The sequence below is a fragment of the Callorhinus ursinus genome, unplaced genomic scaffold (assembly GCF_003265705.2).
Source record: "Callorhinus ursinus isolate GAN/ISIS: 27379988/994484 unplaced genomic scaffold, GSC_fseal_2.0 scaffold10, whole genome shotgun sequence".
Lineage (NCBI taxonomy): Eukaryota > Metazoa > Chordata > Mammalia > Carnivora > Otariidae > Callorhinus > Callorhinus ursinus.
This window is the reverse complement of record NW_027397072.1, coordinates 21,587,801-21,615,261: the sequence shown is the minus strand read 5'-3', so window position 1 is coordinate 21,615,261 and position 27,461 is coordinate 21,587,801. Positions and strand designations below refer to the sequence as shown.

Here is a 27,461-nt window from a genome sequence, read left to right as displayed (position 1 = left end):
GTTCATAAACAAGAACACAAGATAAAAAGGGAAATTTTTAGGGACGCCTGGGTGGCTCATCGGTTAAACGGCTGCCTTCGGCTCCGGTCATGATCCTAGGGTTCTGGGATCGAGTCCCACATCAGGCTCCTTGCTCAGGTGGAGCCTGCTTCTCCCTCTGCCTGCCCCACCCCCTGCTTGTGCTTGCTCTCTCTCTTTCTCTCTGACAAATAAATAAAATCTTAAAAAAAAAAAAAAAAGGAATTTTTTAAAAACACAAATCAGTTCTAGCCAAAAAAGTATAAGGGCTATAAAGAAGGAACGACAAAAACTTGCCCCCAAAATTCATGGCAATGTTGAAAATTTAAAGCAGAACACATACTTACCACTTGGCTAATGTCATATCCCCACGGCAGGAAAAGAATCCCTGTGTTATATTTTTCCCAGTGGGACAGGATGAAAGAAAACAAAACTACCCATAGCAGGAGATAAAGAACAAAAACACTGACACCAGATGGTCCTCGTCCAAAGATGGAATACACAGTCACAACAAAGTAAACACATGACCAACTATCCAGGCCATGGTCAAAAAGCTCCCCTAAAGGGGTGCTGGAATTGGTTCTCCGGGCTTGCTTTCCATCCACACCATCTGCAACAAAAACACATTACCATGGGAAAAGGTCAACATCTGTATCAGTATGGGAAAAGTCTTCTTTAATAAACTGGAGAAACATAAAACAAAACAGATCACCATATCATAGGGATGTTAATAAACTAAAGAATAGCTACCAGCCAGTACTTTTTATAAAAATCCAACCTTTAATTCCTACAATTCGAAGATTTCAGAAATAAAATCTGTAATTTCTCAGAGTTTAACTTAAAAATTAAAATATGGGGCGCCTCGGTGGCTTAGTCTTGGTTAAGCGTCTGCCTTCCGCTCAGGTCATGATCCGGGGAGTCTTGAGATCAAGTCCCGCATCGGGCTCCCTGCTCAGCAGGGAACCTGCTTCTCCCTCTCCCTCTGCCTGTGTTCCCTCTCTCCCTCTCTGTCAAATGAATAAATAAAATCTTTAAAAATAAATAATTAGTTAATTAAAATTAAAATACATTACTTCACACTAAATGGTGTCAATTTTACATCTTAAGACAAAGCATCGTAGTTGGACTCTGAATTCCTCCAAATCAGCCTAACAACCGAGTTATTCCGCTAGCCACAAATTTTCAAGCCTCCGGAGAATATTCAATAGTTACTCATCACAATTTATCTAACCACTCTTTGCTCTAGGATCCAAAACACGCTGTGCTTCAGTCCTAACACCTATTTCATCTTATTTGAAATTACAGTCACTATGTCATGGATGTACCACTTCCACAATTTTAAGTGATTTCAGAAAAGGCTTTGCACATAGTAGGCATTCAGTAAATGTAAGAATGTATTAAAACCGTGCAATGCACTATTCTTGATGTTGTGAAGATTATAAGAATAATCTCAGAATAAACTAAGTTTGTGCCCTCAGTTTACAACTGAGAAAGGTAACAAAACATGGTAATGAAAGATACAGTACATCCCAAACCATAGAAGAGTACAGAAAAGGGACAAGTACTCTTCAGGCTAAGATAACTGAGAATGGCCTTCCAGACAAGATGAAACTGGAGAAGAGACATAAAGAATGAGTTGGATTTCAGTAGATAAGAGTATGCTATTTCAAGAGGAGAAGTGCTATCGGCAAAAACACCAAGATGGAAAAGCACATGAGTGTTCAGAGAATGCCAAGTAGTTCAGGTTGACCAGAAGAAACCAGTATGTGAAAAGGGCAGTAGAGAGGCTAGAAGGGAGGCTGGAGTGAGTTTAAAAGTTTCAGGAAGTACGAGGAGCTACTAAAAGGATGAGTAGAGGAGTGATAAAGGGTGAAAGCAGTGACAAGCTTTGCGAAGACTTCTCTGGCATCAGTGAGGAATGACAGGCTGGAGAGAGCACACTAATCAGCAGGCCCACACTGACATGGGATACAGTTGCAATGAAAGGCTGGAGGCAGGTGAGATATTAAGAAAATAAAAATGGCAATGCAGCGAAAGAAGATCAGTGAGTGAGGCTGAGGGATTGAAAGATCCTCTCCAAAATTTCCCATCTGGGTAATTAAAAGAGGGGTAGGAAATAAAGAAGTCCAAAGAAGGAGTATGACTGGTGGAAAAGATACTGAGTACAATTTTAGGTGCTAAAACTGAAGTGTTGGCAGAATTATCCATATGGTAATATCAAGCAACTCAACCTAAGGTACTTACTAGCAACTCAGAAGACAGATGAGGGCTAGATATAAACACAGGAGTCATCCCCACAGTGGGAAGGATCAGGATTGCCAAGGCAATGAGTGGAAAGAGAAAGTGAAAGATAAAGCACAAAGGAACACCTTCATTTTAGGGGCAGAAACAGAGGGGCCGGGGAGGTGTAGGGAGAGAAAGAGAAAATGAGAAAGCCTAGTAAAAAAGAAGAGTCTGAAGCATAGCTCTGCATGCTTGTGCAGAACCAACCACCCTGCTAAAGAAGATACCATTCTTGTGGTCTCTCAGGAACTGTCTGTCTAGTAGGGGAGCTATTATTTTTTTTTAAAGATTTTATTTATTTATTTGAGAGAGAGAGAGAGAATGAGAGATAGCACGAGAAGGAAGAGGGTCAGAGGGAGAAGCAGACTCCCTGCTGAGCAGGGAGCCCGATGTGGGACTCGATCCCAGGACTCCAGGATCATGACCTGAGCCGAAGGCAGTCGCTCAACCAACTGAGCCACCCAGGCGCCCTAGGGGAGCTATTATTAAGAGAAAAAAAAAAGAAGCTGAACCATAAAAATTTCTCCCCAAAAGAAATAGTTTTATTAACTATTAGGCTAATTGTAAAGATTCAGATTTTAGGAATTAACAATTCCTATGATGACTGGTTTATCTTGCTCCCTATAGTATTATCCCTAGGGCCTACCTCAGTTTGTGGCAGAGAAGGCCTTTAAAAATATTGCTGAAGGAATACAGGAAAGGACGAATCCCAGATTCCTGTCCAAACACCGCGGATCTCTGTTATATAGTGTTGGGAACTTTTTTGCCCTTAGTAGCAAAAATGTTTCCACAAAGTCTTTTCTCATTATTTGCTGGCTTAAATTCCTGTTTGCGGTGCAACTCCTGGGCAGTTATTACAAACACTGAATTCATGGACTGCATACTAATTAGGTTCTGTACATCTTCTCACTGAACCCATTCCAGCTCCACAAGCCTGGATATGTTTCAGAAGGGGTTTTTTGGTTCGTTTTGTTTTAAGAAAGGGAATTCAGGGCGTATACCATATATTATGCGGGGGGGGGGGGGGGGGGACAACCCAGGAGGACCTAGAACAGCACCCTGCAGCAAAATGTAAGAATAGTCACACTAGTAGAATAAAGTTTGTACATTGCCTCACATTACTTCAAGGCAGTTTTACAACAAATAGTTCATGTTTGGTCAGGATTTTTACCAAAATTGTGGACGTGAACCAGGTAGGTGATACAGTATATGAAAAGGCTCTTAAGACACGCTGTTAAAAGCCACAGCTCCAGGCCACTCTCAACATTTTCCCTATTTCCCTTGGTAACCAAACCCTATTGAATTCTTAAACCTGCTTTTTTTTTTTTAAGATTTTATTTATTTATCTGACAGAGACAGAGAGAGAGAGATCACAAGTAGGCAAAGCAGCAGACGGAGAGAAAGAAGCAGACCCCCCGCTGAGCAGGGAGCCTGACGTGGGGCTCGATCCCAGAACCCTGGGATCATGACCCGAGCCGAAGGCAGACGCTTAACCAACTGAGCCACCCAGGCACTCCAAAGCTGCTCATCTTTAAGAACAAATGTACAAAAGCTTCTGCCTAAAAGTGTCATTTTTCACTAAGCTCTCCCCTAATTCTTCTGGACTTCACTTTCTTCCTTCCCCAGACCCTTGCAGCTCTGGTCACCTGCGATGTCAGCATTTAATCATGTACCAAATTATACTGGTTTTAGGAGTGCAAGTCATTTTTACCTGAAGAGATCTAAGCAACGTGAAGTCAAGGTCTGGCATTTTATATTCATTTAAAAACTATATACTAAGTGCCTACTATGTGTTAGGCACTGTTCTAAACATTGGGTACATCAAAGCTATGTACATTTTAGAGCAGACAGACAACAAGCAGGTCATATGGCTTTAAGTACTATGGAGAAAAACAAAGCAGGGAAGGGGAATAGGAGCATGCACGACAAGCCATGCAGATAACCCCAACAAAAAAGCATTCTTGGCACAACAGACAATACGGCCTAACACAGCAGACTTCCCTGACCACCCCCTCCACTAAATAAGAATTGATCACTTTTTTATTCTCCCAATTATTTTTGTTCTCCCACTGTGCTCTATTATAGCAGCTCTCTCAGCATTCCACAATTATTTGATATGTCAGTATTGCTTCCCAAACGTAAGGCAAAAATGACATCTTATTCCAGTTGTTGGTAAATATTTTATGTAAAGAGTCAGACAGGAAATAGTTGAGGCATTGTGGGTCATCAGTAGTCTTTGTTGCAACAACTCAGCTTTGTCTTTGTTGCAGAAAGCAGGCATAGACAACATGTAAAGGAATAAACAGAGCTGTGTTCCAATAAAACTTTACCTATAAAAACAGAAAACAGGCCAGAGTTGGCCTGCAAGAGGTAGTTTGCCAACTCCTACCTTATTCTTTGCATCCCCAGCAATGAGTGACAATATTTTCCATAGATAAACTCAAAAACATTTGTTTTAAATTGGACAGGAAAATAATAAACCCAAGTTAAAATTAATTAAGCACCAGAGAAAATGTTAGTTAACTTAGTGGATGGCTATCTCTGCTGACAGATTCACCAGCCATTGACTAACATGAGTATTTGCCACTTTCTTACCTAGAGTGTAGGCTATGAAGTTGAGGATGCCCACTACAATCCAAACCCAATCAGGGACATGCTTGTAACCTGGTGCTGCCAAGGAAAACAACACAGTTTTAATACAAAGTATAAGCATGCTTACCATACCATATACTGGCAATGAGAAATATTTCTATTAAATAAAAGTTAAAGTACATTATAATATACTTGTAATGCAGAATTAGGTAGATATTAAAATATATCAGCAAACTGACAAAACCAAAGAAGTAACTGCCCAGCCCCTCATAAACAATAGGCATTTATTTTGAGCTTTAATCATAATTCAAAACTGTTCATCTTTACTTGAAAATTACTTATGTGCTGAGAATGAAAATTAATATTTTTGGAACTTAAAAGATACCTGTGTTTAATCTGATCCTCGTTGTTTACAATTATCCTACAAACATACATTAAGCCTTCAATCTATATTCTCTCATTATATTATTAATTAGCTAAACAAAAGACCTTTTCGTTTGGGCATAGATAGGTCACCTCCACTGGATGATTTGGCCTCAGAATCATTCTGAAATGTCTGGACCTCACTATTTACCCCAAGATAGAACAACTGAGAATTAGGAGGTCTAGATTCCAGTCCCAGCTCTGTATTCAACCAGCAGTGTGACCATGAATATATCATTTAACCCTTCCCATCTTCCATTTACCAAATATACCAGGATGAGATGGTTTACCTGGTCCTCTAGGTTCTATGATTTGGGGAAATATGCATAATATTTACATATTTTTAACTCTCTTAATAACTGAGTAAATAATGTTACAGTAGTCGGATAAAATATTTCTAGTTACAAAATAAACTTCTGAGGATGTTCTAAAGATTAAAATACAAATTTTTAAAAACTGCTTAATATCCAAACCATGCTTAATAAAATTTAATCTTATTAATCATGTCATACCTTATGATCTTCATAAAGTTGCCACTTTATTACATGTACAGAAGCCATGGCTTAAAATGTCAATTGACAGTTAAGCAAATGTATAGTTTCAATATTCAGATTTTCTATAATATCAAGTCATAAGTTTTTGAAAATCTGAACTTTCCTATAAAAACAATGTTTTCAGTGACTGTTTCTCCAGGTCAGTCCACAAAAGTCTGCTAAACCCACAAAACAGATGAATTGTAACACTAAAACTCCTTACTACTACATCATTTATAAGTATTCTTATTGGAAAATATATACTCCAACTTAGAATGCAAAAAATATTCATCTACCTCCATCTTTCCATTTCTCTCAACTCCATCAACTAGCTGAGCAATGAAAATAAACTCTATCTCCCACTTATCCCCCTTCATCCCAAATACAGCCAGATTCTGTCCTATGGCCTGGGGCAGAAACGGGGTGAGGGAGAACATGAAGACAGGAACAGATGTGAAAGAAGATACTGGAGTCTGGGGTGCAAGCAGGCTAACAACTGCCTCCAAAAGCATTTCTTTCCTCTCTCTTCCAATGAGGTTCTTAAGACTTAAACTTCAATCAATGTTTAAGGTCTAAGAACCATTTTCAGAGGAAACTTGGAGGTATTAAAGGCAAATACAGATGCTGAGCAGAGGGAAAGAGAGATCACATTCCCTCCAAAAAAAGCGGGGGGGGGATTTTTCTTGCATAATGAGAACAAGGGAAGAAGGGATATTTCTGGAACTGCTGGGTATGTTGGACCCTGCTCATATTCACTTTCAGGCAAAGTGTCATAATCCTAATTTCTTCTTCTTATAAATCCAATTATTATTTATTTATCAAAACCTCATTGCTTTTTAGACAGCATATCTAAATTAAGTAGCCAAGCTGGTGTCTAGAATTTAATGGAAACATCCATAACAGATTGTGAAAACACAACTTAGCTTTTACACTCAATTCCTAACATTTTACTACCCTTATAGTATCCAAAACTTCCCCAAAATACAAGCATATGAATAGAACCAGAAAATAACCACATCTCATTTTTCTCTATTTAGACACTTTAAATTTTATATTAAAGTAATAATCTTACCTGAAGCATAAAAGTCAGGATCAAAGTATGCCATAAGTAGAAAATTGAATACAACCAGCAGAAAGCCAGAGAAGGTTATCAGATTTGGAGCCAGCCAAGTAGGAAATACCTAATTTTTTTCAAAATAATTAAAAAATAATTAAAGGAATCTCTCTGGCCGCCACACAAGATGCAAATTTAAGTCATAATAAAAGCTATAAACTTGAAAGATCATACATATATATATATTAAAATGTAAACCATAATGTCCAGTTGATAAAAATAAGCATCTTTCTTCTCTTTTCTGTATTTTAAATAATTCTATAATCAACAAACTTTTATAATCATAACACTACATTTACTTAAGAAAATTTTTAAATTCATTTTATAAAAATGATAAATTATAGAGTATAGGCTTATACTCCAACAGTGAGATAAATCAAAAGGTATTGACTAAGGGAAAGAAGTATGGGAGAGCCAGTTTCTCTTATATCTCATCAAACAGTTGCATCTATAACACTTTGTAAAATATTTAAAACTTACTAAACCATAAGTACAAGTCTATTAATTGTCTTACCTTTACTATAGTGTTCCAAAATGGATGCATGATATACAGAGAGAGTGGATTGGTATCCACAGCACTGTACTGTTAAGAAATAAAAGAAAATATTCAGTTATCCTTGCACACTAACAAGTAGAACAGTATTTCTGGAGTGAAAATAATATTACAAAAATAACCTAGAGAATATGTCTATTTACATGATGTCCTCATCTAAACAAAACTGGAGGAACAACATAAATGGTACAAAGACGGCCAAGTACAGCCAGATTTCTTTTTTTCAGTAGAGAAATTTATATTGCTTACAAGTTCTCACAATGCAAGATCACAATGTGCACACTGTATACATTCAAACACTGACTTCTCAACCTCCTCATACCACCACTAATGCACTTACTAGTTGTGCAACCTTGGGCAAGTTACTTAATCTCTGCCTTAGTTTGTTCACCTGTAAATGAGGACTATAGCTTCTACCTCAAAGGACTGTCATAAAAATTAGGTAAATTAATCATATGCACAAAACACTTAAAGTAGTACCTTGCCCATGGTAAGTGCTATGTAAGTATTAGATATTATTAAATGTGTTTTAACCGCCAAAGGATGACAGATCCCTTTACAGCAGGAAAATGGATTGCATGAATAAGCAAAGAAAGACAACAACACGTTAGGGTTCTATGGTAATAGGGTTTATTCCCTAATTATTGAGCTAGTTAGTAAAAATTCAAGGAAATTTTAACAAATATCCGTATTTATACATATATACATATATATAATTTTAAGAGTCACGTCAATGACTTATTCATCAGACACACACACACACTGGAGTAACTAGCATGTCAGAAACACTCTACTAGGTGCAGGGAAGAAGAGATACTTAATTGGTAAGGGATAATTCCCACCTCAAAGAGTGGGAATATTACCTAACTTGTCCAGTTGACATTTAAACATTACAACAGTCAAATGTCTGAAAAAAGTTTTGTGTTTTATATTAACACTTAGTATGTACCTAAAATAAGCAGTAAGCATTTGAATATCTACTTTTTAAAAAATCATAATTAAAGGTCAAAACTTCTTCCCAAATGCTTCCAAATATGCAGGAAATCTTTTCTCATCAGTGTTTCAAGACTCAAAAGTGTGATGGAACAAAAAAGTAAATAAGTAGAAATAATGTTAAATACTGCTAGCAAAGACAGTTAATCAGCAAGTCTATGATTCAACAGACTCCATGTCTGAGTGCCTCCATTTCTCCAACCCATTTGCCTGAAATGGGTAACTGGGACAGTGGATCTGAGCTAGACAGTGCGAGGAAAATGGTGAAGAACTAACTCAGTGTGCCTCTGCTGGCCACAGGGACAGGCTGAGCAGCCAAGGCCAGACTCTACTTAAATGCGAGTTACTGTTCTTCCGAAAATCAACTTGCATTTGCACAGCTCCCTACAGGTTACAAAGCCTTTCCACATAATAGATACCATTACATCTGAACCTCTGCAGAACGAAGGGGTCCTCACTTGGATTTACGTCTTCGGACCTAAGGACATGGAACCAATACGAGCCTCTAGAGGCTGCCAATGACAAGGGGGAGGGCCCTGGCCTCCACTTCACAGAAGTCGGCACCCAGACCCACTTGACATAGCCAGCAGGTCAGATAAATGGGGAAACCACACATTTCAAGCCCACCATCTACTGCAAAGTACAAAAGTTGTAAGAAGTCCAAATCAGAAGGAAACTGTTTAAGACATCACATGAGTACCTAATACGATGTACAAAGTACAATGTTCTTAATTCAAATGTTTGCTGAACGAGTCTCACTCAGCAGCTTTCCATAATTTCAACTTAGATCTATAAGAAGGCCCTTAACTGATGGTATTTTCATTTGAAAAGCTCCTCTTTTTAAATTCTGAAGTTTTACCTGTAAATTTCTACTTCGGGAGACCAGAAGTATGAAAAGAATGCAGAACTAAACACAAGGTCAGTTTGCCTATACAGATGTTTCACATTGAAGCTCAAGTATAGCAAGAAAATGCAATATGAAATCACAAAAGGTAGCAAATAATAAACCTAAAGAACTCTCTGTGCTCCAGCCTTACACACCTGAGTATTTTTCAAGATCACATATCACTTAGTATAAACAAAGAAACTTAAAACTGTCTTGTGAATCAATAGGAAGAAAAAAGAATGATTCAAACCTTCCACAGGAATGAAAAAATAAAAAATAAATCTTTAAAGATGTTAAACTAGATTCAGGTATTTGTTAAAGCTTATTAAATATATTTTTATTTTCTGTTGGAATGGTATCTATCTGAACACCTTAACCAGGTAGATAATCCACTGTTAAGGCTCACTGTGACTTGCTTGATCTCCAATCTACAAGGCCAGACAAAGCTAGTACCCTGGAGAAATGCTTGAAAACCACAGCCTGGTTTTGAGAGAATCATTCCAAGGCAAAATCTCAAAATTACAAGAGTTCAGAAGATCTCTAGTTCTTGAGTGCCCGACCCTCATCAATGCAAACAGGTAAAACAGTCATCTGGCCTCTTTTTAAATGCCTCTGGTGGCAAAAACTCATTATTTCTAGAAGCAACCCAACCCATGTTAAACCAACTTTCTATACACTAACAAAATCCTCCCCTTGTCCCATATTTTCTATCCTGTTTTCATTTTGCTTTACAAAGTTAAACAGACAAGGGTCCAATTTTTCTTCCAAACAACAGTGTTTCAATTATTTGAAGGCCACTCTCCCTGTCGCACCTACATCTTCTCTTTGCCTGCTTAAACATCCCATGTTCCTCTGCTGCTCCTCTTGCCATGCTTTCAATCTTCTTCATCTAGGTCTTGTACTTTAGACCAGAGGTTGGAAAGCTTTTTCTGGAAAGCATCAGATAGTAAATATGTTAGGCTCTGCAGGCCATATGGTCTCTGTAATAAACACTCAACGCTACCACTGAAGCAAGAAACCAGTCACAGAAAATAGGTAAACAAATGGGCACGGTTGTGTTCCAGTAGAACTTTATTCACAAACAGGTGCCTGGGGGCTTTAGCTTGACAACCTGTGTTCCAGGCAATCCAATTTGTTGTTAAACCAATACAAACATGTGATCCAGGGCATAAGAAACATTTCATGTGGTGTATGAGTAGAAAGAACATGACCATAAGCTGCTCTTCCTCAATATTCCTCTGATACTCAACCTATTAATTTCCTATGGCAACAAAATCATTCTGCAGACTTAAATACGAATGGGCAGTTGGACTACTAAGCCACCTTTCTCCATGCTAATGTGAGGATGACTGTTGGAACCTAAGTACCAGACTCTGTATTTACCATTATAATATTTCATCTTACTAGATTCAACTCATTTTTCTATCCCCTCCAGATCTCTTGATTCAGACTCACTTATGCAAGGTAATAGCTATGCCTCTCCAAAATCTCAGCATGCAAATTTGTCATGCTGATAATAATGCCTTCACCTAAGTCTCTGTAAAAATGCTGATCAAGACAGAACTTCTAAACATTTCCCTCAAGATTGCTCTTTAGTACATACAATAATTTTTATTTGGGTAGAGGATTCTGTCCTGTCATCTATGACAATTAGTCTTTCTTTCCCACAAGAGAAAATTTTCATAAATTCCTAGTAAGATCAGAATTACTTTAGATAACATTGTGCCAAAATTAGAAAGTTTCAGAACTTTCTTTTTTTTTTACTTCAGTACAGGTCAGAAAACAAAGCGGAGTTCATTCTTCATTCATTCATTCATTCAGTAAGCCAACAAGTATTCATGATTCAGTACCTATGATTGTGCCAGGCAAATTTTTGCTAGGCCCAGTGAAGACAATGATGAACAAGACCAAAATGTTCCCTATGTTAACCAAGTCTACGGCCCATTGTGAGATAGATGGTAAGCACAAAAACAAGGAATAATCACAAGTTGTGTTAAATACCATGAAGGAAATAAGCAGGGTATTTTGCGAGAGGACATGGGAGGGAGGGCAGGGAGTGTGCATTGTCAGAGTGGTCAGAGAAAGCTTCTTTAGGGAAGGGACACAGTTGAGGCCGAGAAGATGAAAAGACAGATAAGGAACACAAGAGACACTATAGTGAGTCAAAGAAGCGAGACACTAAAGAAAACATGCTGTTGTAGATTCCATTTATATCAAGTTCAAAAACAGACAAATTAATTTATGACAAAAGAAGTCATAATAGTAGTTTGATGGAAGAGACTGAATGGGAGCCTTCTGAGGTGCCAGAAATAATTCTGTATCTTGATCTGGGGTGGTGGTTATATGGGTATATACATATATAAAAATTCACTAAATTAGACACTTAAGATCTGTGCATTTATATGTAAAATACCTAAAAAGAAATAGAAAATAAAGAATATATATGTGGCAGTGTACATTTGTGTGTGTGTGTGCGCGCGCACGCACGTGTGTGGTGCATAGGTGTTGCAGGGAGGCAAGTACATGCCAAGATACCTTCCAAGCAAAGAGAACAAAAATGTGCAAAGACCACAAAACTAGAAATACTTGGAATACTGGAGGAAGGCTAATGCAACTACAGCTTAGTGAGCAGGGAAGACTGACAGGAAATGAGATTGAAGACGTGGGCCTAAACCACCCAGCAAGACCACAGTAATCTAGATTTTATTCTAAACCCAATGCACATCCTGATTTACAATTTTTCTTTTTTTTTTTTTAAAGATTTTTATTTATTGAGAGAGAGAGAGAATGGTAGAGAGAGAGCATGAGAGGGAGGAAGGTCAGAGGGAGAAGCAGACTCCCTGCTGAACAGGGAGCCCGATGCGGGACTCGATCCTGGGACTCCAGGATCATGACCTGAGCTGAAGGCAGTCACCCAACCAACTGAGCCACCCAGGCACCCCCTGATTTACATTTTTAAAGCATCGTACTGGTTACACTGTAAAAAGAACTGGACAGAGACCAAAGTGCAAATAGAAGCCAGTTACAAGACTTAAAGTACATCAGGTGGAGAGGATTATGGGTTAGGGTTAGCAGTACAGTGACTTCTAAATTACTTCCAAATATGCTGTGAAGTATATGTTTTCGAGAAGGACATTAAAAATGTGAGACTCCCCTTAATTTAAGAAGGAAAGTGGCTCCAATGAAAGGAAGACTATCAAACCACTTCCTTGGACATAGAAGTATTTCCTTTACAAGGGTACTATATTTCAAATCCCTTCTCTGTACTGTTAAGAAAACTGATACGAACCGACACACCCTTGCACTAAATACAGAGCTTTGGACAAATTATTAATTAGACTGGGGCCACTGTCCCAAGTAATGCTCTATTATCTATACTCAGCAACAGATTTCCCCTACTTTGTCTTCTAAACAATATAAGGAGAATAGGACTCTTATTGTCAAATAATTTTAAAATGAGACCTGTCTTTACCCATCTGAAACATAAGCTTTATACTTTTTTTTTTTTTTTTAATTTTATTTATTTTTGAGAGAGAGAGCATGAGAGGGGGGAGGGTCAGAGGGAGAAGCAGACTCCCCGCCGAGCAGGGAGCCCGATGCGGGACTCGATCCCGGGACTCCAGGATCATGACCCGAGCCGAAGGCAGTCGCTCAACCGACTGAGCCACCCAGGCGCCCAAGCTTTATACTTTTTTAAAAAGACTTATGAGAGAAAACACAAGTGGGAGGAGATGCAGAGGGAGAGGGAGAGAGAATCCTCAAGCAGACTCCCCACTGAGCAAGGAGCCCGACGTGGGGCCTGATCCCACAACCCCGAGATGATGACTTGAGCCTAAATCAAGAGTCAGCTGCTCAACTGACTGAGCCACCCAGGCGCCCCAAAGCTTTATAGTTATAAAACATATTTAGTTAACTATAGTAATCCATAAAATGTAGCTCAATACAAGATATTAATAGTTCATAAACTGCACTTGTTAATCACTTCAGATGCAACCAAACTCGAAATGATATTTTTAATTTTTTTAAATTATTTCCAAAATTCTTGAGTTCAAAATTATCCATGTTTTTAGGAGTAAAAAGCAAGATATCCATAAAGAGCCAATTTTAGTTCACAACTGGGTTATATGAAATTATAATATTTGTTGCTCAAACCAACTTTTCAGACATGACTAAAATGAAAAACACACATTACCAACCTCTCTTAAAACAAGAGAAAGAAAGAAAGAGTCAACTCTCTCTTTTCTCCCCCTGCACAGTGAAGCTCAGTGTCCAGTGCAGCACTGGGGTATGATACTGAGGTCAGACCCTTGTTGACAGGACTCATGGCTCAATCATGTTTAGGTGTTTTAAGTCTTTACAGGGGCAGAATCCATTGTTGCCAAAATGTACTCCACCAGCCACTCCTGGAGCAGAGTTCTTTAGCAATGGCATTCCAATCTTCCAGGCGAGTCACTTAAGCACAAAACATAAAATGAGGGATCTCAATTACTTAAAAAACTGTTATTTACTCAACAAATATCAAGGCAATCAAAAGAACAGCCTTTCACATACAAGTGTGGGACTCACTGAGCACTGCGATATAAAGAAACTTAAAATTAAGAGAATGGAGAAAACTTCCCAACCTGATCTTCTCTGCTTCTGGCACACAGGAGCCTGAGCTCAATAAACATATTTGAATGTTTGCACATATGAATGAATAAATGCATGAACTACTTTGCATGTTTATTTAAGTAGCAGTATACAGTTAAGGTATCAGTGATGAGAAGAAATGTTACTCCCTTCACCAAATCTATTTTCCCCTAGGAACTAGTCCAAAGCAATTTTTAACTTCACAAGAGGAAATTCTTCTTACTCTTCCCCCATTAATAATATCATGTTTACATTTGTATAATGTTTTACAGTTTCCCCAGGACAATTACAGCTATTCTCTTATTTGGTATTGTAAGATAAATTATTCCTACCTATATTACACATGAAGAGACTATAAAAAATTCAAGGATTACAATGGCTAATAAACAGAAAGGTCTGAACTGTAAGTCCTTTCTGATTCATCCTGGAACATATCTATGAAATTGATCACATTGTCTGAAACCAGACTACCCTTTCTTGGCTTAAATACAATCATGATCTATCTAGAGCCAATTTACTGAAATTATTATTCTCAAAACATCCTCTAAAATATACTTTTTGTCTTCCAATTTATGGCAGACACATCCTGAAGTGATCCCCAGTGAGTCAAGCCCCTGTATAAGCAATCCCCACCCTTTGATAGTTCATTCCACTCCCTTGAGGGCGGACCCTGTGACTAGTTTCTAACCAACAGAATATAGCAAAGGTGAGAGAGGTCACTGCCTTGATTAGGATACATTATATGACAAAGGTGATGAGATATCATTTCCATGATACATTTCATTATGTAAGTCTTCATCTTAGCAATTTGGAGGAGTCTCCTGCTGACTTTTAAGAAGCAAGCAGCAATGATATGAACTGCCTATGATGAGGGCCATGTGGCAGGGAAAAGTGGGAAAGCCCTAGAAGCTAAGAGCCTCAGCCCTACAACTGGGAAGAACTGCATGCTGCCAACAACCACACAAGCCTGGATGAGGACCCCAAGCTGCAGATGAGAATGCAGCCCAGCTGACACCTTAACTGCAGCCTGGTAAGACCCTGAACAGAGAGGAGCTGGCTAAGTGATGCCCAGACTCCTAATTCATAGAAACTGTGAGATAATAAATGTGTGTTGTTTTATGCCACCAAGTCTGTGATAATTTGTTACCCAGCAATAAGAAACTAGTACATAACTGAAAGCACTACATCCTCTTTTCTACTAAGAGATATCTTAGGGCTCCTACCCACAAAATCAAGACCACCTGATGCTTGAGAGCTAATACATTACAGTAATATAGTTTCTTACTCCTATATATCCATCTCTTGGTTTTATTAACTGCTCTTCAGATTGCAATATAATTGAATATTTCTTTGATGAGGTGGTTTGCAAACTGTAGTCACCAAAATGAACCCATATTCTTGGACCCTGCCCCAGACATACAGAATCAGACACTCTAGGGGTGCAGCCCAGCAATCTCTTTTAACAGACCCTCCTGGTAATTCTGCAGCACACTCAGGTTTGAGGACCACTGCTCTGGTGAAAGCAAACATTAACGGCACTCCCACAACTCCTCAGCTGAAGGATAAACCACACCATTAGTTTAGTGGCCAACACCTATTCCTCCTTATGGTAACTTCAAATACTGCATTGCAAGCAAGAGAAAAGGTATAATAAAATCCGGGAAGTACTCACTAAATTCAATAAATGCAAGGCATTATGCTAGAAACAATCTATGGCATAAAAACACCAAACCTAAACTTAAAGAGTGCAAAAAAAGGTGGGGGTTTCAAATAACCCTGGGACAAAAATTTTAAATTTCTTAAAATACTTTCTATCAATACAAGACTTTAAGAACTACACTCACAGAAAACATGACTCTGTAGACAATGAGATCTCATTTCAGTCAATATTATCACTTACATCTACTAACAAGTTGGAGAGAAGATGGTGACAGAAGACTGGAAAAGCTAGAGCAGTAAAAACAAGCAAGTCATGATGACAAACAAGTTTGCTTGCTAAATTTAAATAACTTATAATAAATTCTAACAAGAGATGAGAAGACAAAAAGAGGGGTCACTGAGTGAAAAAACCTAAAATCCTTGCAGGGAAATCTGGGTATCAAACACATGATAAATACGTGGAGGATACTGCAGATTCTTAAATAGGAAAGTGGTATTTAAGAAATTTTATTTACTCTGCTTGTTGTATTATTATATATGATTTAACAGAAGAAAAAATCTGAAGGCAAAGTTTCTCTGTGGGACCCAAGCTAGACATAGACCTCCATTATTCTTCTATCTCTCCATTAAGTTGTCACCCTTAACTTGCTTTCCTAAAATACACTTTCTCTTGGTATAACTTCCTGGGGTATGGGTACACGTGTTTATGTTAGCCAATGCTCACAAACAGAGAAGCACAGATGTCAAGTTTTATTTTTTACTTAACACTAATATAATATAGCACTGTGTGCCAGGCACTTTACAAATATGAACTCATTCAACTTTGATAATGATCCTATGAGGCAGATACCACACCATTTCACAGATGAGGAAATCTGGTTAGAGATGACACTAAGTCAAAACACTACCACATGGTTTATTTCAAACTTATTATTAGTCCCAAAGCTAATTATTTAATCAAAAGACTTTTATCTCAATTAAAGCTACTAGTATATGAAATGTTCTTAATACTCAACAAAATGTAAGACTAGTAAATACAGTCATGCACTTACCCCTGCTAATAATTTTAAAATGGGGGGAAAGAAAACAAAAATAGTTTTCTTTTTCACTGTACGTTTTCCCCGCCTGCAAACATTAGACACAAACCCAATTTGCATGTCACTGAAGGTCTTTATTCTAATGTTCCTATATCTGGTACAAAACACCCAGTAACTACAAGGCAGAGTTTATCTTTAGTTCTTAGATTTGAGAGGAAGCATAGCATGAAGAAAATGGGCTCCTAACCCAGACTGCCTGGGTTCAAATCTCAAGCTTTGGGACCTTGAGCAAGTTAAATTCTCTGTGCCTCAGTAAAATAACAGTAGCTCTACTTCACAAGGCACTTGTGAATATTAAATGAGATAATATATGTAAAAGCACTTAAAGCAATGTCTGGCATATAGTAAAATGCCATATAAATGTTTGCTGTCATTATCATTATTACTCAGTATTTACAATGATATTGCTCTTGCCATTTCAACTTTCCTTCACTGGGCTCACTAGGCTCAGCCTGGTACCGGGCATACCCAACACTTCCTTATGTCTAATTTACCATGGTCTTCCTGGTCTCTGTGCTTTGGTTCCCCCATCAATCTCTCCGGAACATCTTCTCCAACTTTCCCTTACGCGTTGGGCAAATTCTTATTCAAAATTCTTCACATTTAAGCATTACAGGAGTTAGAAAAACAAGCCATCCTCGTGAACTGATGTTTCAGAAAATAGTTAAAAGAACCAAGTCGTTTCTTCCAACTAGCACCTAAAAATGTGGTGACCTTCTACCTACCACTTGATCTCTCTCCCTCTCATTCTGCAGAAGTTCCCCATCCATCCTTCTTTCACTCCTTCTGAAAGACTCCTCTGTCTCTGTCAACTGCAAAAATAATTCTTTCCATAAGATATTTATATATCTATATCTATGGCTGCTAAGGAGATTATTTAAAAATAACATCTTAAAAAAATAATTTAAAAAAAGGGACCTCTGGCTGACTCAGTTGGTAGAGCATGTGACTCTTGATCTCGGGGTTGTGAGTTTGAGCCCCACGTTGGGTGTAGAGATTACTTAAAAATAAAACCTTAAGTGGCGCCTGGGTGGCTCAGCCATTAAGCATCTGCCTTCGGCTCAGGTCATGATCCCTGGGTCCTGGGATCGAGCCCCGCATCGGGCTCCCTGCTCCGCGGGAAGCCTGTTTCTCCCTCTCCCACTCCCCCTGCTTGTGTTCCCTCTCTCACTGTGTCTCTGTCAAATAAATAAAATCTTAAAAAAAAAAAAAAACCTTAAAAAAAAATAAGGCCACTAAAATGCTTTTCAAAACTTACAAATGTATTTACAGGTGGAAAAGGCAGCTCTTCCAATCTACTCAAGGAGACCAAGCACAACTAAAAATAAGTTATGTCTGAATTAACTGTAACATATCTAGGTAATGCCTTAATTAACATGGTATACTGTAGCTGGCCTGCAATCGTAAGTACAAATCAAAAGATTAAGAATTTCTCATATGTCTACTCTGGCTCAGAAGAAAAGTGTTCTATCTCTGAAATCATTACAGAAATATTCCTCTAGTGGAGGATAATTCACCCACCAGCGATATTTCTCTAGAGCATGAAGTTTTCTTTGTTTTGATTCCCAGTCCACGAACTACACCTTTACATGGCCCTGCCCAAGAGAAGTGCCTTGCACAAAAAGATTACTGTTATTCTTCCAGATTCAGCACCACTTATCATTTAAATTATAATTATGCTTGTTCTATAAGGGTCAATCTCTCATGAGTTTGTTTACTCAACAGATAGGAGTTCATAATACCTCCTCTTGGGGCTATCAAGAGGGTTAAGTCAGACCAAACAAGTGTTAGACACTATTGTTACCAAGGGTACCTTTCCAGGGCTAATGCTTCACAAAACCCCTACCTCTCCACTCAGTCATCTTACCAGAACCTGAGTCATCCCAGACTCCTCCCCATCCTTCATCCTCTGGACTCACCCCACCAACACCTCCAGCTTCTCAGTTACCATGGTCTTGTCAATTTTTAATCTTAAATCAAGGATCACAAATAAACGTCCACAGGGGTCAGGAAGATAAACTGAACAAAGCAGACCCACATGTAGCATATGGACTGGCAGGAAAATGGCAAACTGGAGAGCAACTGCCTTTTTTAAAAAGGGCAAGAGCTATTTAGCTTCGGGGGAGTCTTGCCAAGAGGAAACTCAGGGCCAATGTTGCCCACTCTTCTGGTTTTTCAAAAGAATCCAGAAATCTGGGTTTTTAGGGAGAAGATGCTAATTTTTGAAACAAAGTATGGTGTGGACTATAATTAAACAAATCTGCTGGCCAAATTCAGTGGGTAGGTTAACCAGTTTTGACTTCTATCTTTAGAATCCCCACTCCCTTTCTATCCCCATTACTTAGATTCAGGCTTCCCTCATTTCTTACCTAGGTTTATCCAGAAGATCCCAAAAGGTCTCCAGATCACCTCACCCATTCATTTTCTACAAGCTGCTGGGGTAAGCTTCCTAAAATTAAAATCTGATCCTGTTTAAAATCAAGCGGTTCCGGGGCACCTGGGTGACTCAGTCAGTTGAGCGACGACTGCCTTCAGCTCAGGTCATGATCCTGGAGTCCCAGGATCGAGTCCCGAATCGGGCTCCCTGCTCAGCGGGGAGCCTGCTTCTCCCTCTGACCCTCCCCCCTCTCATGTGTTCTTCTCTCATTCTTGCTCTTTCAAATGAATAAATAAGTAAAATCTTTAAAAAAAAAAAAAATGAAGCAGTTCCCCCAAACCTACAGCATTACGATGTGCCTAAAAATCACCCGAGGTATTTAACATGCAGATAACAGTAATATACCCAATCTGAATCTCCCAAAGTGAGGCTAGGAATCTCCTATTTAAATACTTTCCCAGGTGATTCTGATGCTGATAGTCCTTGGGCCACAGAAACACTGATCTATAGGGTAAAATCTAGAAGTCCTTTCCATGAAAGCATCCCCTCCTTACAGAGCCCCACATGCCTCTTCAGCCTCATCTCCTGCCCCTCCATCATTATGCCTAAACATCTACCTTCTTATGGTTGCCAGAAAATACTCTCGGCCTCCACTCCTTTTGCATTCCATTGCTCTCCTGCACTGTAAAGCCTTTTCTCCCTCTACATCTGGTAATGTGGGACCTACTCAGCTTCATCTTTCTAGACTGAGCTCGGCCTTTCCCCTCCATCCCCTCTCTGCTGCCTTTCTCAGCTTTAACCCTCTCTCCCTGGAGCTGCTTCCTTCTCTCCCATAGCACCCGGCACTTACCTAAATGCATTGTGCAGCCCCAGTGCTATGCCTGAGACAGTAGGCCCTCAGTAAATGCTTACTGAATAAACAGAATCAAACTGTATGAACTAGTAAGGGTGAAAGCCAGATTCTTTAGCATTATCAAGATGTACAGTCTCTCTTTACAACCTGTTAACTGCAATACTAATAAATTTACAATTATCACAGTTCCTATAATCAGGTTGTTGTTGATATGCAACAACAGAATAGCAGAAACCAATTCATCATAGAATTACATTCTTGAAACCAAGCAAGATATTTCAAAGAACACTTACCTCCTCTCTGAAGAAAAATGATACAATTTGAAACTAGCCCTTACACCATCAATTGAGGAATACCTCCCCTAGGTCAGATTAGGTAAACCACAACAGAAGTTTCACCCTTAGATAAGTGGGGAAATCCTTCAACTGTAAAGACTTGTCCAAAGAAAGGACAGGTAGAAAGGAGGAATGAGAAGCCACTCAAAGCTAAAATCCCTCAATATAATTGTCTAAAGGTACATAAATAAGCAACAGAGAAAATGGTAGTTAAACCCTTGACATCTTCACATTCAAAATACAAAAGTATTCTTCCGACATCCAGGAGATGCACAGCTCCCTTTTACCACACTTTCAAAATGATTTATATTCTTTTACACTTTCATTCCTTGAATAAATATTTGTTGAGCACCTATTCTGTTCATGTGCTAGACGCCGATCATATTGAACAAGACAGCTATAGGCCCTACCCTCTCAGAGCTCATACCCTAACAGAGAAGGCAGACTCTCAACTAATTATTCATCTGCTTAATAAAATCGTGGTAACAAACAGAGAACACAAATGTTAAGACAGCACATAACATACAATCCATCCCATGCTTTCTTCTACACCAAGAAGCAATCATCTTAGTTTCTTACTACAGAAATCTAATTACCACCCACATGTGCACCCCTCTCGGCGGTTATTCTGAATAACTGCCAGGTTTCCAACTGTAGCTCTCAGATGTACCTCTAGGGAGACAAAGAAATTAAACTAATTCAAAAGTAATTTTTCCACCAGCAGCTTTTATAGTATCAAATTTTCTCACATCACTTTGCTCTAATATACAGGGTCACACCAGGGAATAAAAATCTCTTGACTGTTTTGAGTCTACCCATTTATGGGATGATCTGCTTCAAAAGCTGTGTTTAATTCAATAAGGATTTATAAAGCACTTCCTGTTGACCATCACACAAGAGGAATGTGTGATCTTTAGAAAGAGTCTCTAGGTGCATTTCACATTCCAGGAAAACTGACCACACAGATTTTTCCTTTGGGCACCTTTGGATTCATATTTTTAATATGAACACAATACTAAGAACCCCCTACTAGAAGAAGTTTATGTTATAATTTGTGGCCCTCCTTTTTTAAAATAAAATCAACAAACTACATTTTAGTGAACATTGGACGTTTGCTAAACTGACCTTTGTTTTCCAGGATGATAGGAGATATGCTGTCAGACACAGGAAGTGAGTCAGATAACGGAAAAGGGGAAAACATAGGAATAGAAAAGCACACTAAAATTTCCTGTAAATTAGAACACCTATCTAGTTGGAAATATAAACTTAGGGAACACTGCTTTATAAGAAAAAGTAGACTTCATCACTGCTGCAAATGAAACAGCTATTCTATTGGCACTTACACCCAGAAAGCCAGATCCTAGTTTGGAAAAAAAGTTTTATATGTCAATATTTACTGTGCAGAAGAGATAACAGGAAGAGGGTAGAGCTGAAGGCAAAACAGGAGGTATCTGGGTTAATAACCTTCTTTAATTTAGTTGTGAAGCCTTGGCCAAGGTTACCAAGAAGGCTCTGGAACTTCTTTCCACTTAAATTTTAATATATGTCAGCACCTCAGGTCAAAATTGTATGACACCATACTGCTTGAAAGCAGAGGAATGTCCTATATGACTTGCTTGTAAGCAAGGTCCTTCACAGTTTTTCCAATTCCAGTTAGGCAAAATCCATTATGATTTTTTTCAGCTATTCATTCATTCTACATATGTCTATTGGGTTCCTAGTATGCACAGTAGTACTGTGCTAAGGCCATGGTAATCCATAAGCCAAGTCTAACCACTTGAGTATTACATTGTAATAGGGAGACACTCTAACAAATTCCCTAAAGGAGCAGAGGGTACTCTGACAGCACACTTAAGGGGAGAGGAGAGCTTAGGGGATGCTTCTGTGAGGAAGTAACACGTAAGTGAAGACATGAAGATGAATATAAACAGGAAAGGAAGCTACAATCCTGGCAGATAGAACAACATTACTTAAAGATCTAAAAAGAAAAGGGGGGATGGGGAGGAGATGGCTACTAATACTGGCAGGGGCAGACAGTGAGGAGCATGATGTGAAGCTGAAGACAGGTAAGGATCGTATCATTCAGAGCCGTGCAGATCATATTATGGATTTTTTGGACTTCATTCCAAGAGCAATGGGAAGACATTTGTGGGTTTTGTTTTGTTTTTTTTTTAAGATTTTATTTTCTGACAGAGAGAGAGACAGTGAGAGAGGGAACACAAGCAGGGGGAGTGGGAGAGGGAGAAGCAGGCTTCCCACGGAGCAGGGAGCCCGATGCGGGGCTCGATCCCAGGACCCTGGGATCATGACCTGAGCCGAAGGTAGATGCTTAACGACTGAGCCACCCAGGCGCCCGACAGTGGTGGGTTTTAAGCAAAGGAGTAATGCACATTTTTTTAAAGATCACTATTTAACATAGAGAAAAGACTATAAGGGCAAGAGTAAATGTGGTCGAGAAAAATAAAGTAGTACTTGATTATAACCCAAAGTATAAAATAAATATTCATGCATCCACACTGATATAAACAAATGATTGGATAAATACACAATGGGAAGAAAAGACAAATCTCCCATGCATAATTCCAAACAAATTATGTCAATACTCTGCCCTCCGGGAGGTAAGACATAACTCTCCACTACCAAGGGAGGGCTCATAGTGACTTCCTTCCAAAGAGAGTAACTTTACAGGGAGAAACCCTAACAAACACTACCTCCGCCAGGTGATCAAAGTCAGTATCAGCAGTGACAAGTCATATTGATAGCACGTACTCTTCATATGATGCAATGAGAATGGCACTTCATCTCTGTGCTCTTCCTCCCAAAAACCCATAACCCTTGCCTCATCGTGAGAAAAACATTAGACAAATCCCAACTGACAGGCATTCTACAACATACATAACCAGAACTCCTCAAAACTATCAAGGCTATCAAAAAGAAGGGAAGTCTGATAAATGGTCACAGCCAAGAGGAGCCTAAGGAGACAGGATGACTAAATGAAATGTGATATCCTGGATGAAATCCCAGAACAGAAAAGGCATTAGGTGAAAACTTAGGAAATCTGAGTAAAGTATGGACCTCAGTTAATAATGTGTAAATATTGGTTCATTAATCGTGCAAATGTAACGTACTAATGTAAGATGTTAATAATAGGGAAAACCAGGTATGAGACACAGGGTACTGTACTATCTTCACGATTTTTCTGCAAATCTGAAGTATTCTAAAATAAAAAGATTACTTAAAGTGTATGTGGGAAGAGTGGTAATGGAACCACTCTTCTAGCTTAGGCTAAAAATGATAGAAGGTACAGGACCTGGTGATTCACTGGCTGGTGGGTGAGGTAGAGGACTCAAGAGTGAAAGCGACAAGATAGCAAGGATGAAAGGTTACAGCCCAGATTTCAGGCTCGGAAAAACTGGATGGACAGTGGAGTCATTCACTGATAAGGGAGCGGTGGAGGAAAACCAGATTTGGAGGAAAGTTAACAACCAGCATTTACTGGAGGCCTATTACGTATCAGGCCCTTCGCAAATTTCTATAATCATTTTGCACCATACGGACTATTACCTGGCCCAACGCCATGTAAAGAAATTAGAGTTTGGTATCAGGTTTCTACGGACTCCTAAGCTCGCGCTCTTTCTACTACACAGTTCGTTCTGTGCACATTTACTTCATCTGGCAGCCCAAGCGCCCCAAGCTACTGCTGAGGAAGTCTCCTCATTGGGAGTAGAAGTGGAGTGCATCAGTACCACGGCCTCGGTAACTACTCCCCCTCCCCGGGCCTCATCTGCCAAAAACCATCTCCATCTGAGTTGTATGCGAGAGACGGGTGGAGACTTCATTAAAATGAAGACAATTAAGACACCACGAAGGGAACTGCATTCGCTAAAAATAAAAATAATAATAATGAAGTAAAGAAGCACAGGGAATTCGCTGGTTCCACTCTCGTCGAGCGGTCTCCTAAGGAAAAGGCAATCCCCCGGGAGGGTACCGAGTCAAGGCGGCTGGCCTAGGATGCTCCACGCACCCTGACCCCAAAGCTCCAGGTCTCGACAGGACCCCCGGAGCCCGCCAGCCCGCTCGGAGCCACGCGGCACAAGGTGACACGGACCGCGCCTGCCCCTCAGCCGCCTGGGAGAGGCCGGGAAGAGGAGGGAGAGGGGCGTCCGCGGGGCCCCGCGCTACCTTGTACTTATCAAAGCCAGCCAGCTGCTCCGGGCTCACGTATTCGTAACCAGCCATGACGACCCGAACACCGAGCGCCCACTCGGCAGCGACTCTCCGCGAAAAGGTGCGGAAACAAGAGCACCACAGAAGCTGGGCAAGGACGGGAAGACTTAGGCTGGCAGAGGAGGTAGAAGAGCCGCGCTCCGCCCACCGCGCACGCGTAGCCGCCTCAGGCCACTTCCGCTGCCTCCCAGTGCGCAAGCACAGCCTCCACCTCTCCCCGCCCACCGAGGGAGGGACGCTAGCCTGTTCACGCGGTCCACCCCCTCACGCCGTCGCAATCCAATCAGTGTGGATCGGACAACACTAAATCCCGCCTTCCAAGTTTTCTCGTCGCTTCATTCGTTAGCGTCAAAATTGGTGAGCCGAAGTAAGGAGTGAGTGGAGGCGAAAGGTCAATTTCCCAGGGGTCCTTGCTCCTCCCTGCAGCGGGAGGCGGGAGCTTCTGTGGTTTCGTTACCGTGTAGGGGTTTGGAGCTTTCCTTGCGGGTACCGCGATTGCCTGCGAACCAGTTCAACAGTACTTCAGGGAAGAGGGCTTAGTTCCCTCAAACCGTAACGTAAAAGACCAGAGAAAGGGAATGTGCCCGGCCCGCAGCAGCTCCTGGCGCAGTGCGCTGCGCACAGTAGGTGCTTAGGGAACGTGATTGGACGTCGAGAAGCCGGTGGGGAGCCTTGGTGACAGGCTTTTTGCAGTCTGTAAGGGGCCCTGAAAAGGCGCTGGAGACATCCCTCAGGCCTCTACACTCCGCTCTATCAAAATGAAATTGCTAATGTCTCCCACCAGATAAAAGCACTGGTCTCGGAGCCTGTAGGAGTCTTTAAGTGTGTTTGCAGAAATGCATGCACATAACTGGAGCCAGTTGTAGAAAGAGCACTAGATCAATGGCTAGACTGTATCAATCCAATAGTAAAATTTAATAATAGTAATAGTTGCTACCACTTTTTTGAGCGCCTTCTATGCTGGGAACTTTACATACGTTATCACCAACCCCCATAACAATACTACAAAGTGGGAGGCACTTTACCCAATTCGCAGATTAGTAAATCAAAATTCACACTACCTAACCTGCCCAGGATCAGACCATTCATTATGCAGCTCGGAAGTGGTCGACCCAACATGAAATGAGGTTCTTGGTGTCGGAAACCACTACCTAAGGGGGACTCTCAATCTCTGGGTCTCTGAAACAAGGGTGATTATTTTGAGATCTCTTATGTTCCTTATATTCATTCATTAAACATAATTATTGGGTCCTGAGTATATGCCAAGTATATTATTATTTCTGCGTGTGTCTTATCTCACCTTCTAAAGTACAAGATCCTTATGAGGTAATAGATACGAAGCTTCTATCATCATACTTGGTACATGGCAGATAAATAAATTTGAGTGACTCTTTCCCCTCACTTGAGAGGATTTGTGTCTTGTACATCTTAATGTTCCCCATGTCCTATAGTCCAGTGCCTTGCAGATAATACATGGTTAATACATTTTGTTGAATGAATGAGTAAAGATTTCTTTGATATGCTGTGTAGTGTCTGCTTTGAGGACATTAGAAATATGGATCTCCCTTTAAGAAGGAAATTGGCTCTAATGAAAACTATGAAACCACCTCCTTGGACATAAAAATATTTCCTTTATGCATGTACTGTATTTAAAATCCCTTCTGTGTACGGATAAAAATACTGAATTGACATGCCTTTGCACTAAATACGCGTTTTGGACAATGTATTCATCAGACTGGAGCTACTGTCCCAAGTAAAATGCTACAGATTTCTTCTGCTATGTGTTTGTTCTAATCAATATAAAGAGAAGAAAATCTTCATATCAAATGATTTTTTAAAGACTTACTTATTTTAGAGAGAGAGAGAGAGAGAGAGAGAGAGAGTGGGGGAGGGGCAGAGGGAGAGAGAGAATCTCAAGCAGACTCCCCACTGAGTGCAGAGCCACTGAGGGTACCAACTTAGCCACCCAGGCTCCCCTCAAACGATTTTTTATATAAGACCTGTGCTTACCCTTCCCATGTCTGACTCCTCATCCACCCACTAAAGTTTACTTCTCCTACATCTCATACACTGATCACGCTTTCTGCCTTCCAGAGTGATCATCACAGAAAATATTTGTGCTAGAAGCAATGTTATCACCTTTGTAATATAACCTGGATAAAAAGGTGTTTTCATTCCTGGCATTCCCGTTTTGTTTAGTCTTAAGAGGATGTCAGGTAAATGGAGATATCTAAAAAATTGAAAGTTAAGGACTAATCTAGTTAAAAACTCCAATATAAGTTATTAAAACCATAAAAATGGTCAAGGTTTTCCAAGGAAGCTTATAAAATGATGATGGCTTGGTTTGCGTTTTAAAATAATAGTGATGCCTTATACTAATAATTAGTATACTAATATACTATACTAATACTAATACTTATGCCTAATACTTATACTATCACTCTGAAAGGAATTTGGCATCTCACTAGGTCATCTTACCAAGCCTGAGCCATGGGCCAAGTAGTTGTGCTAATTGTACAGAACAGAACAAGAGAAGGATTATATATCTTGCCCAAAAGTCACCCAGTTTGTGGTAAAACTGGAATAAGAGCACATGTCATCAAACTTTTAAATAATTTTTAAACAATTCTTCCACTACACCTTGCTTCTATAAGTTACCATGGCAAGATGTTTATTTTTTTAAGATTTTTTTATTTATTTGACAAAGAAGAGAGTACAAGCAGGGGGAGCAGCAGAGGGAGAGGGAGAAGCAGGCTCCCCACTGAGCAAGAAGCCCTTTGCAGGACTCAATCCCAGGACCCCAGGATCATGACCTGAGCAGAAGGCAGACACTTAACCAACTGAGCCACCTGGGTGCCCCGGTAAGATGTTTAAAAAAGGAAAATTCAC

At 39.8% G+C, this 27,461-nt stretch overlaps 1 protein-coding gene across 5 annotated transcripts in view; it reads right to left on the bottom strand.

Moving 5' to 3' along the window:
* The window catches only part of SELENOI (selenoprotein I), a 37,346-nt gene extending 12,621 nt beyond the window's left edge, over positions 1-24,725 (bottom strand). For 3 of the 5 annotated variants that reach the window (XM_073897118.1, XM_073897120.1, XM_073897119.1), the window contains exons 1-5: positions 24,528-24,725; positions 7,478-7,546; positions 6,922-7,030; positions 4,897-4,971; positions 366-628 (exon numbers count right to left, since the gene is read on the bottom strand). In XM_073897118.1, coding sequence (XP_073753219.1) covers positions 366-628; positions 4,897-4,971; positions 6,922-7,030; positions 7,478-7,546; positions 24,528-24,584 — 573 coding nt within the window. In that variant the 5' untranslated portion in view covers positions 24,585-24,725. The remainder of the gene's footprint in view (positions 1-365; positions 629-4,896; positions 4,972-6,921; positions 7,031-7,477; positions 7,547-24,527) is intronic. The other 2 variants (XM_073897117.1, XM_025867878.2) reach the window with 2 other exon arrangements.
* Between the last annotated feature and the right edge of the window lie 2,736 nt (positions 24,726-27,461).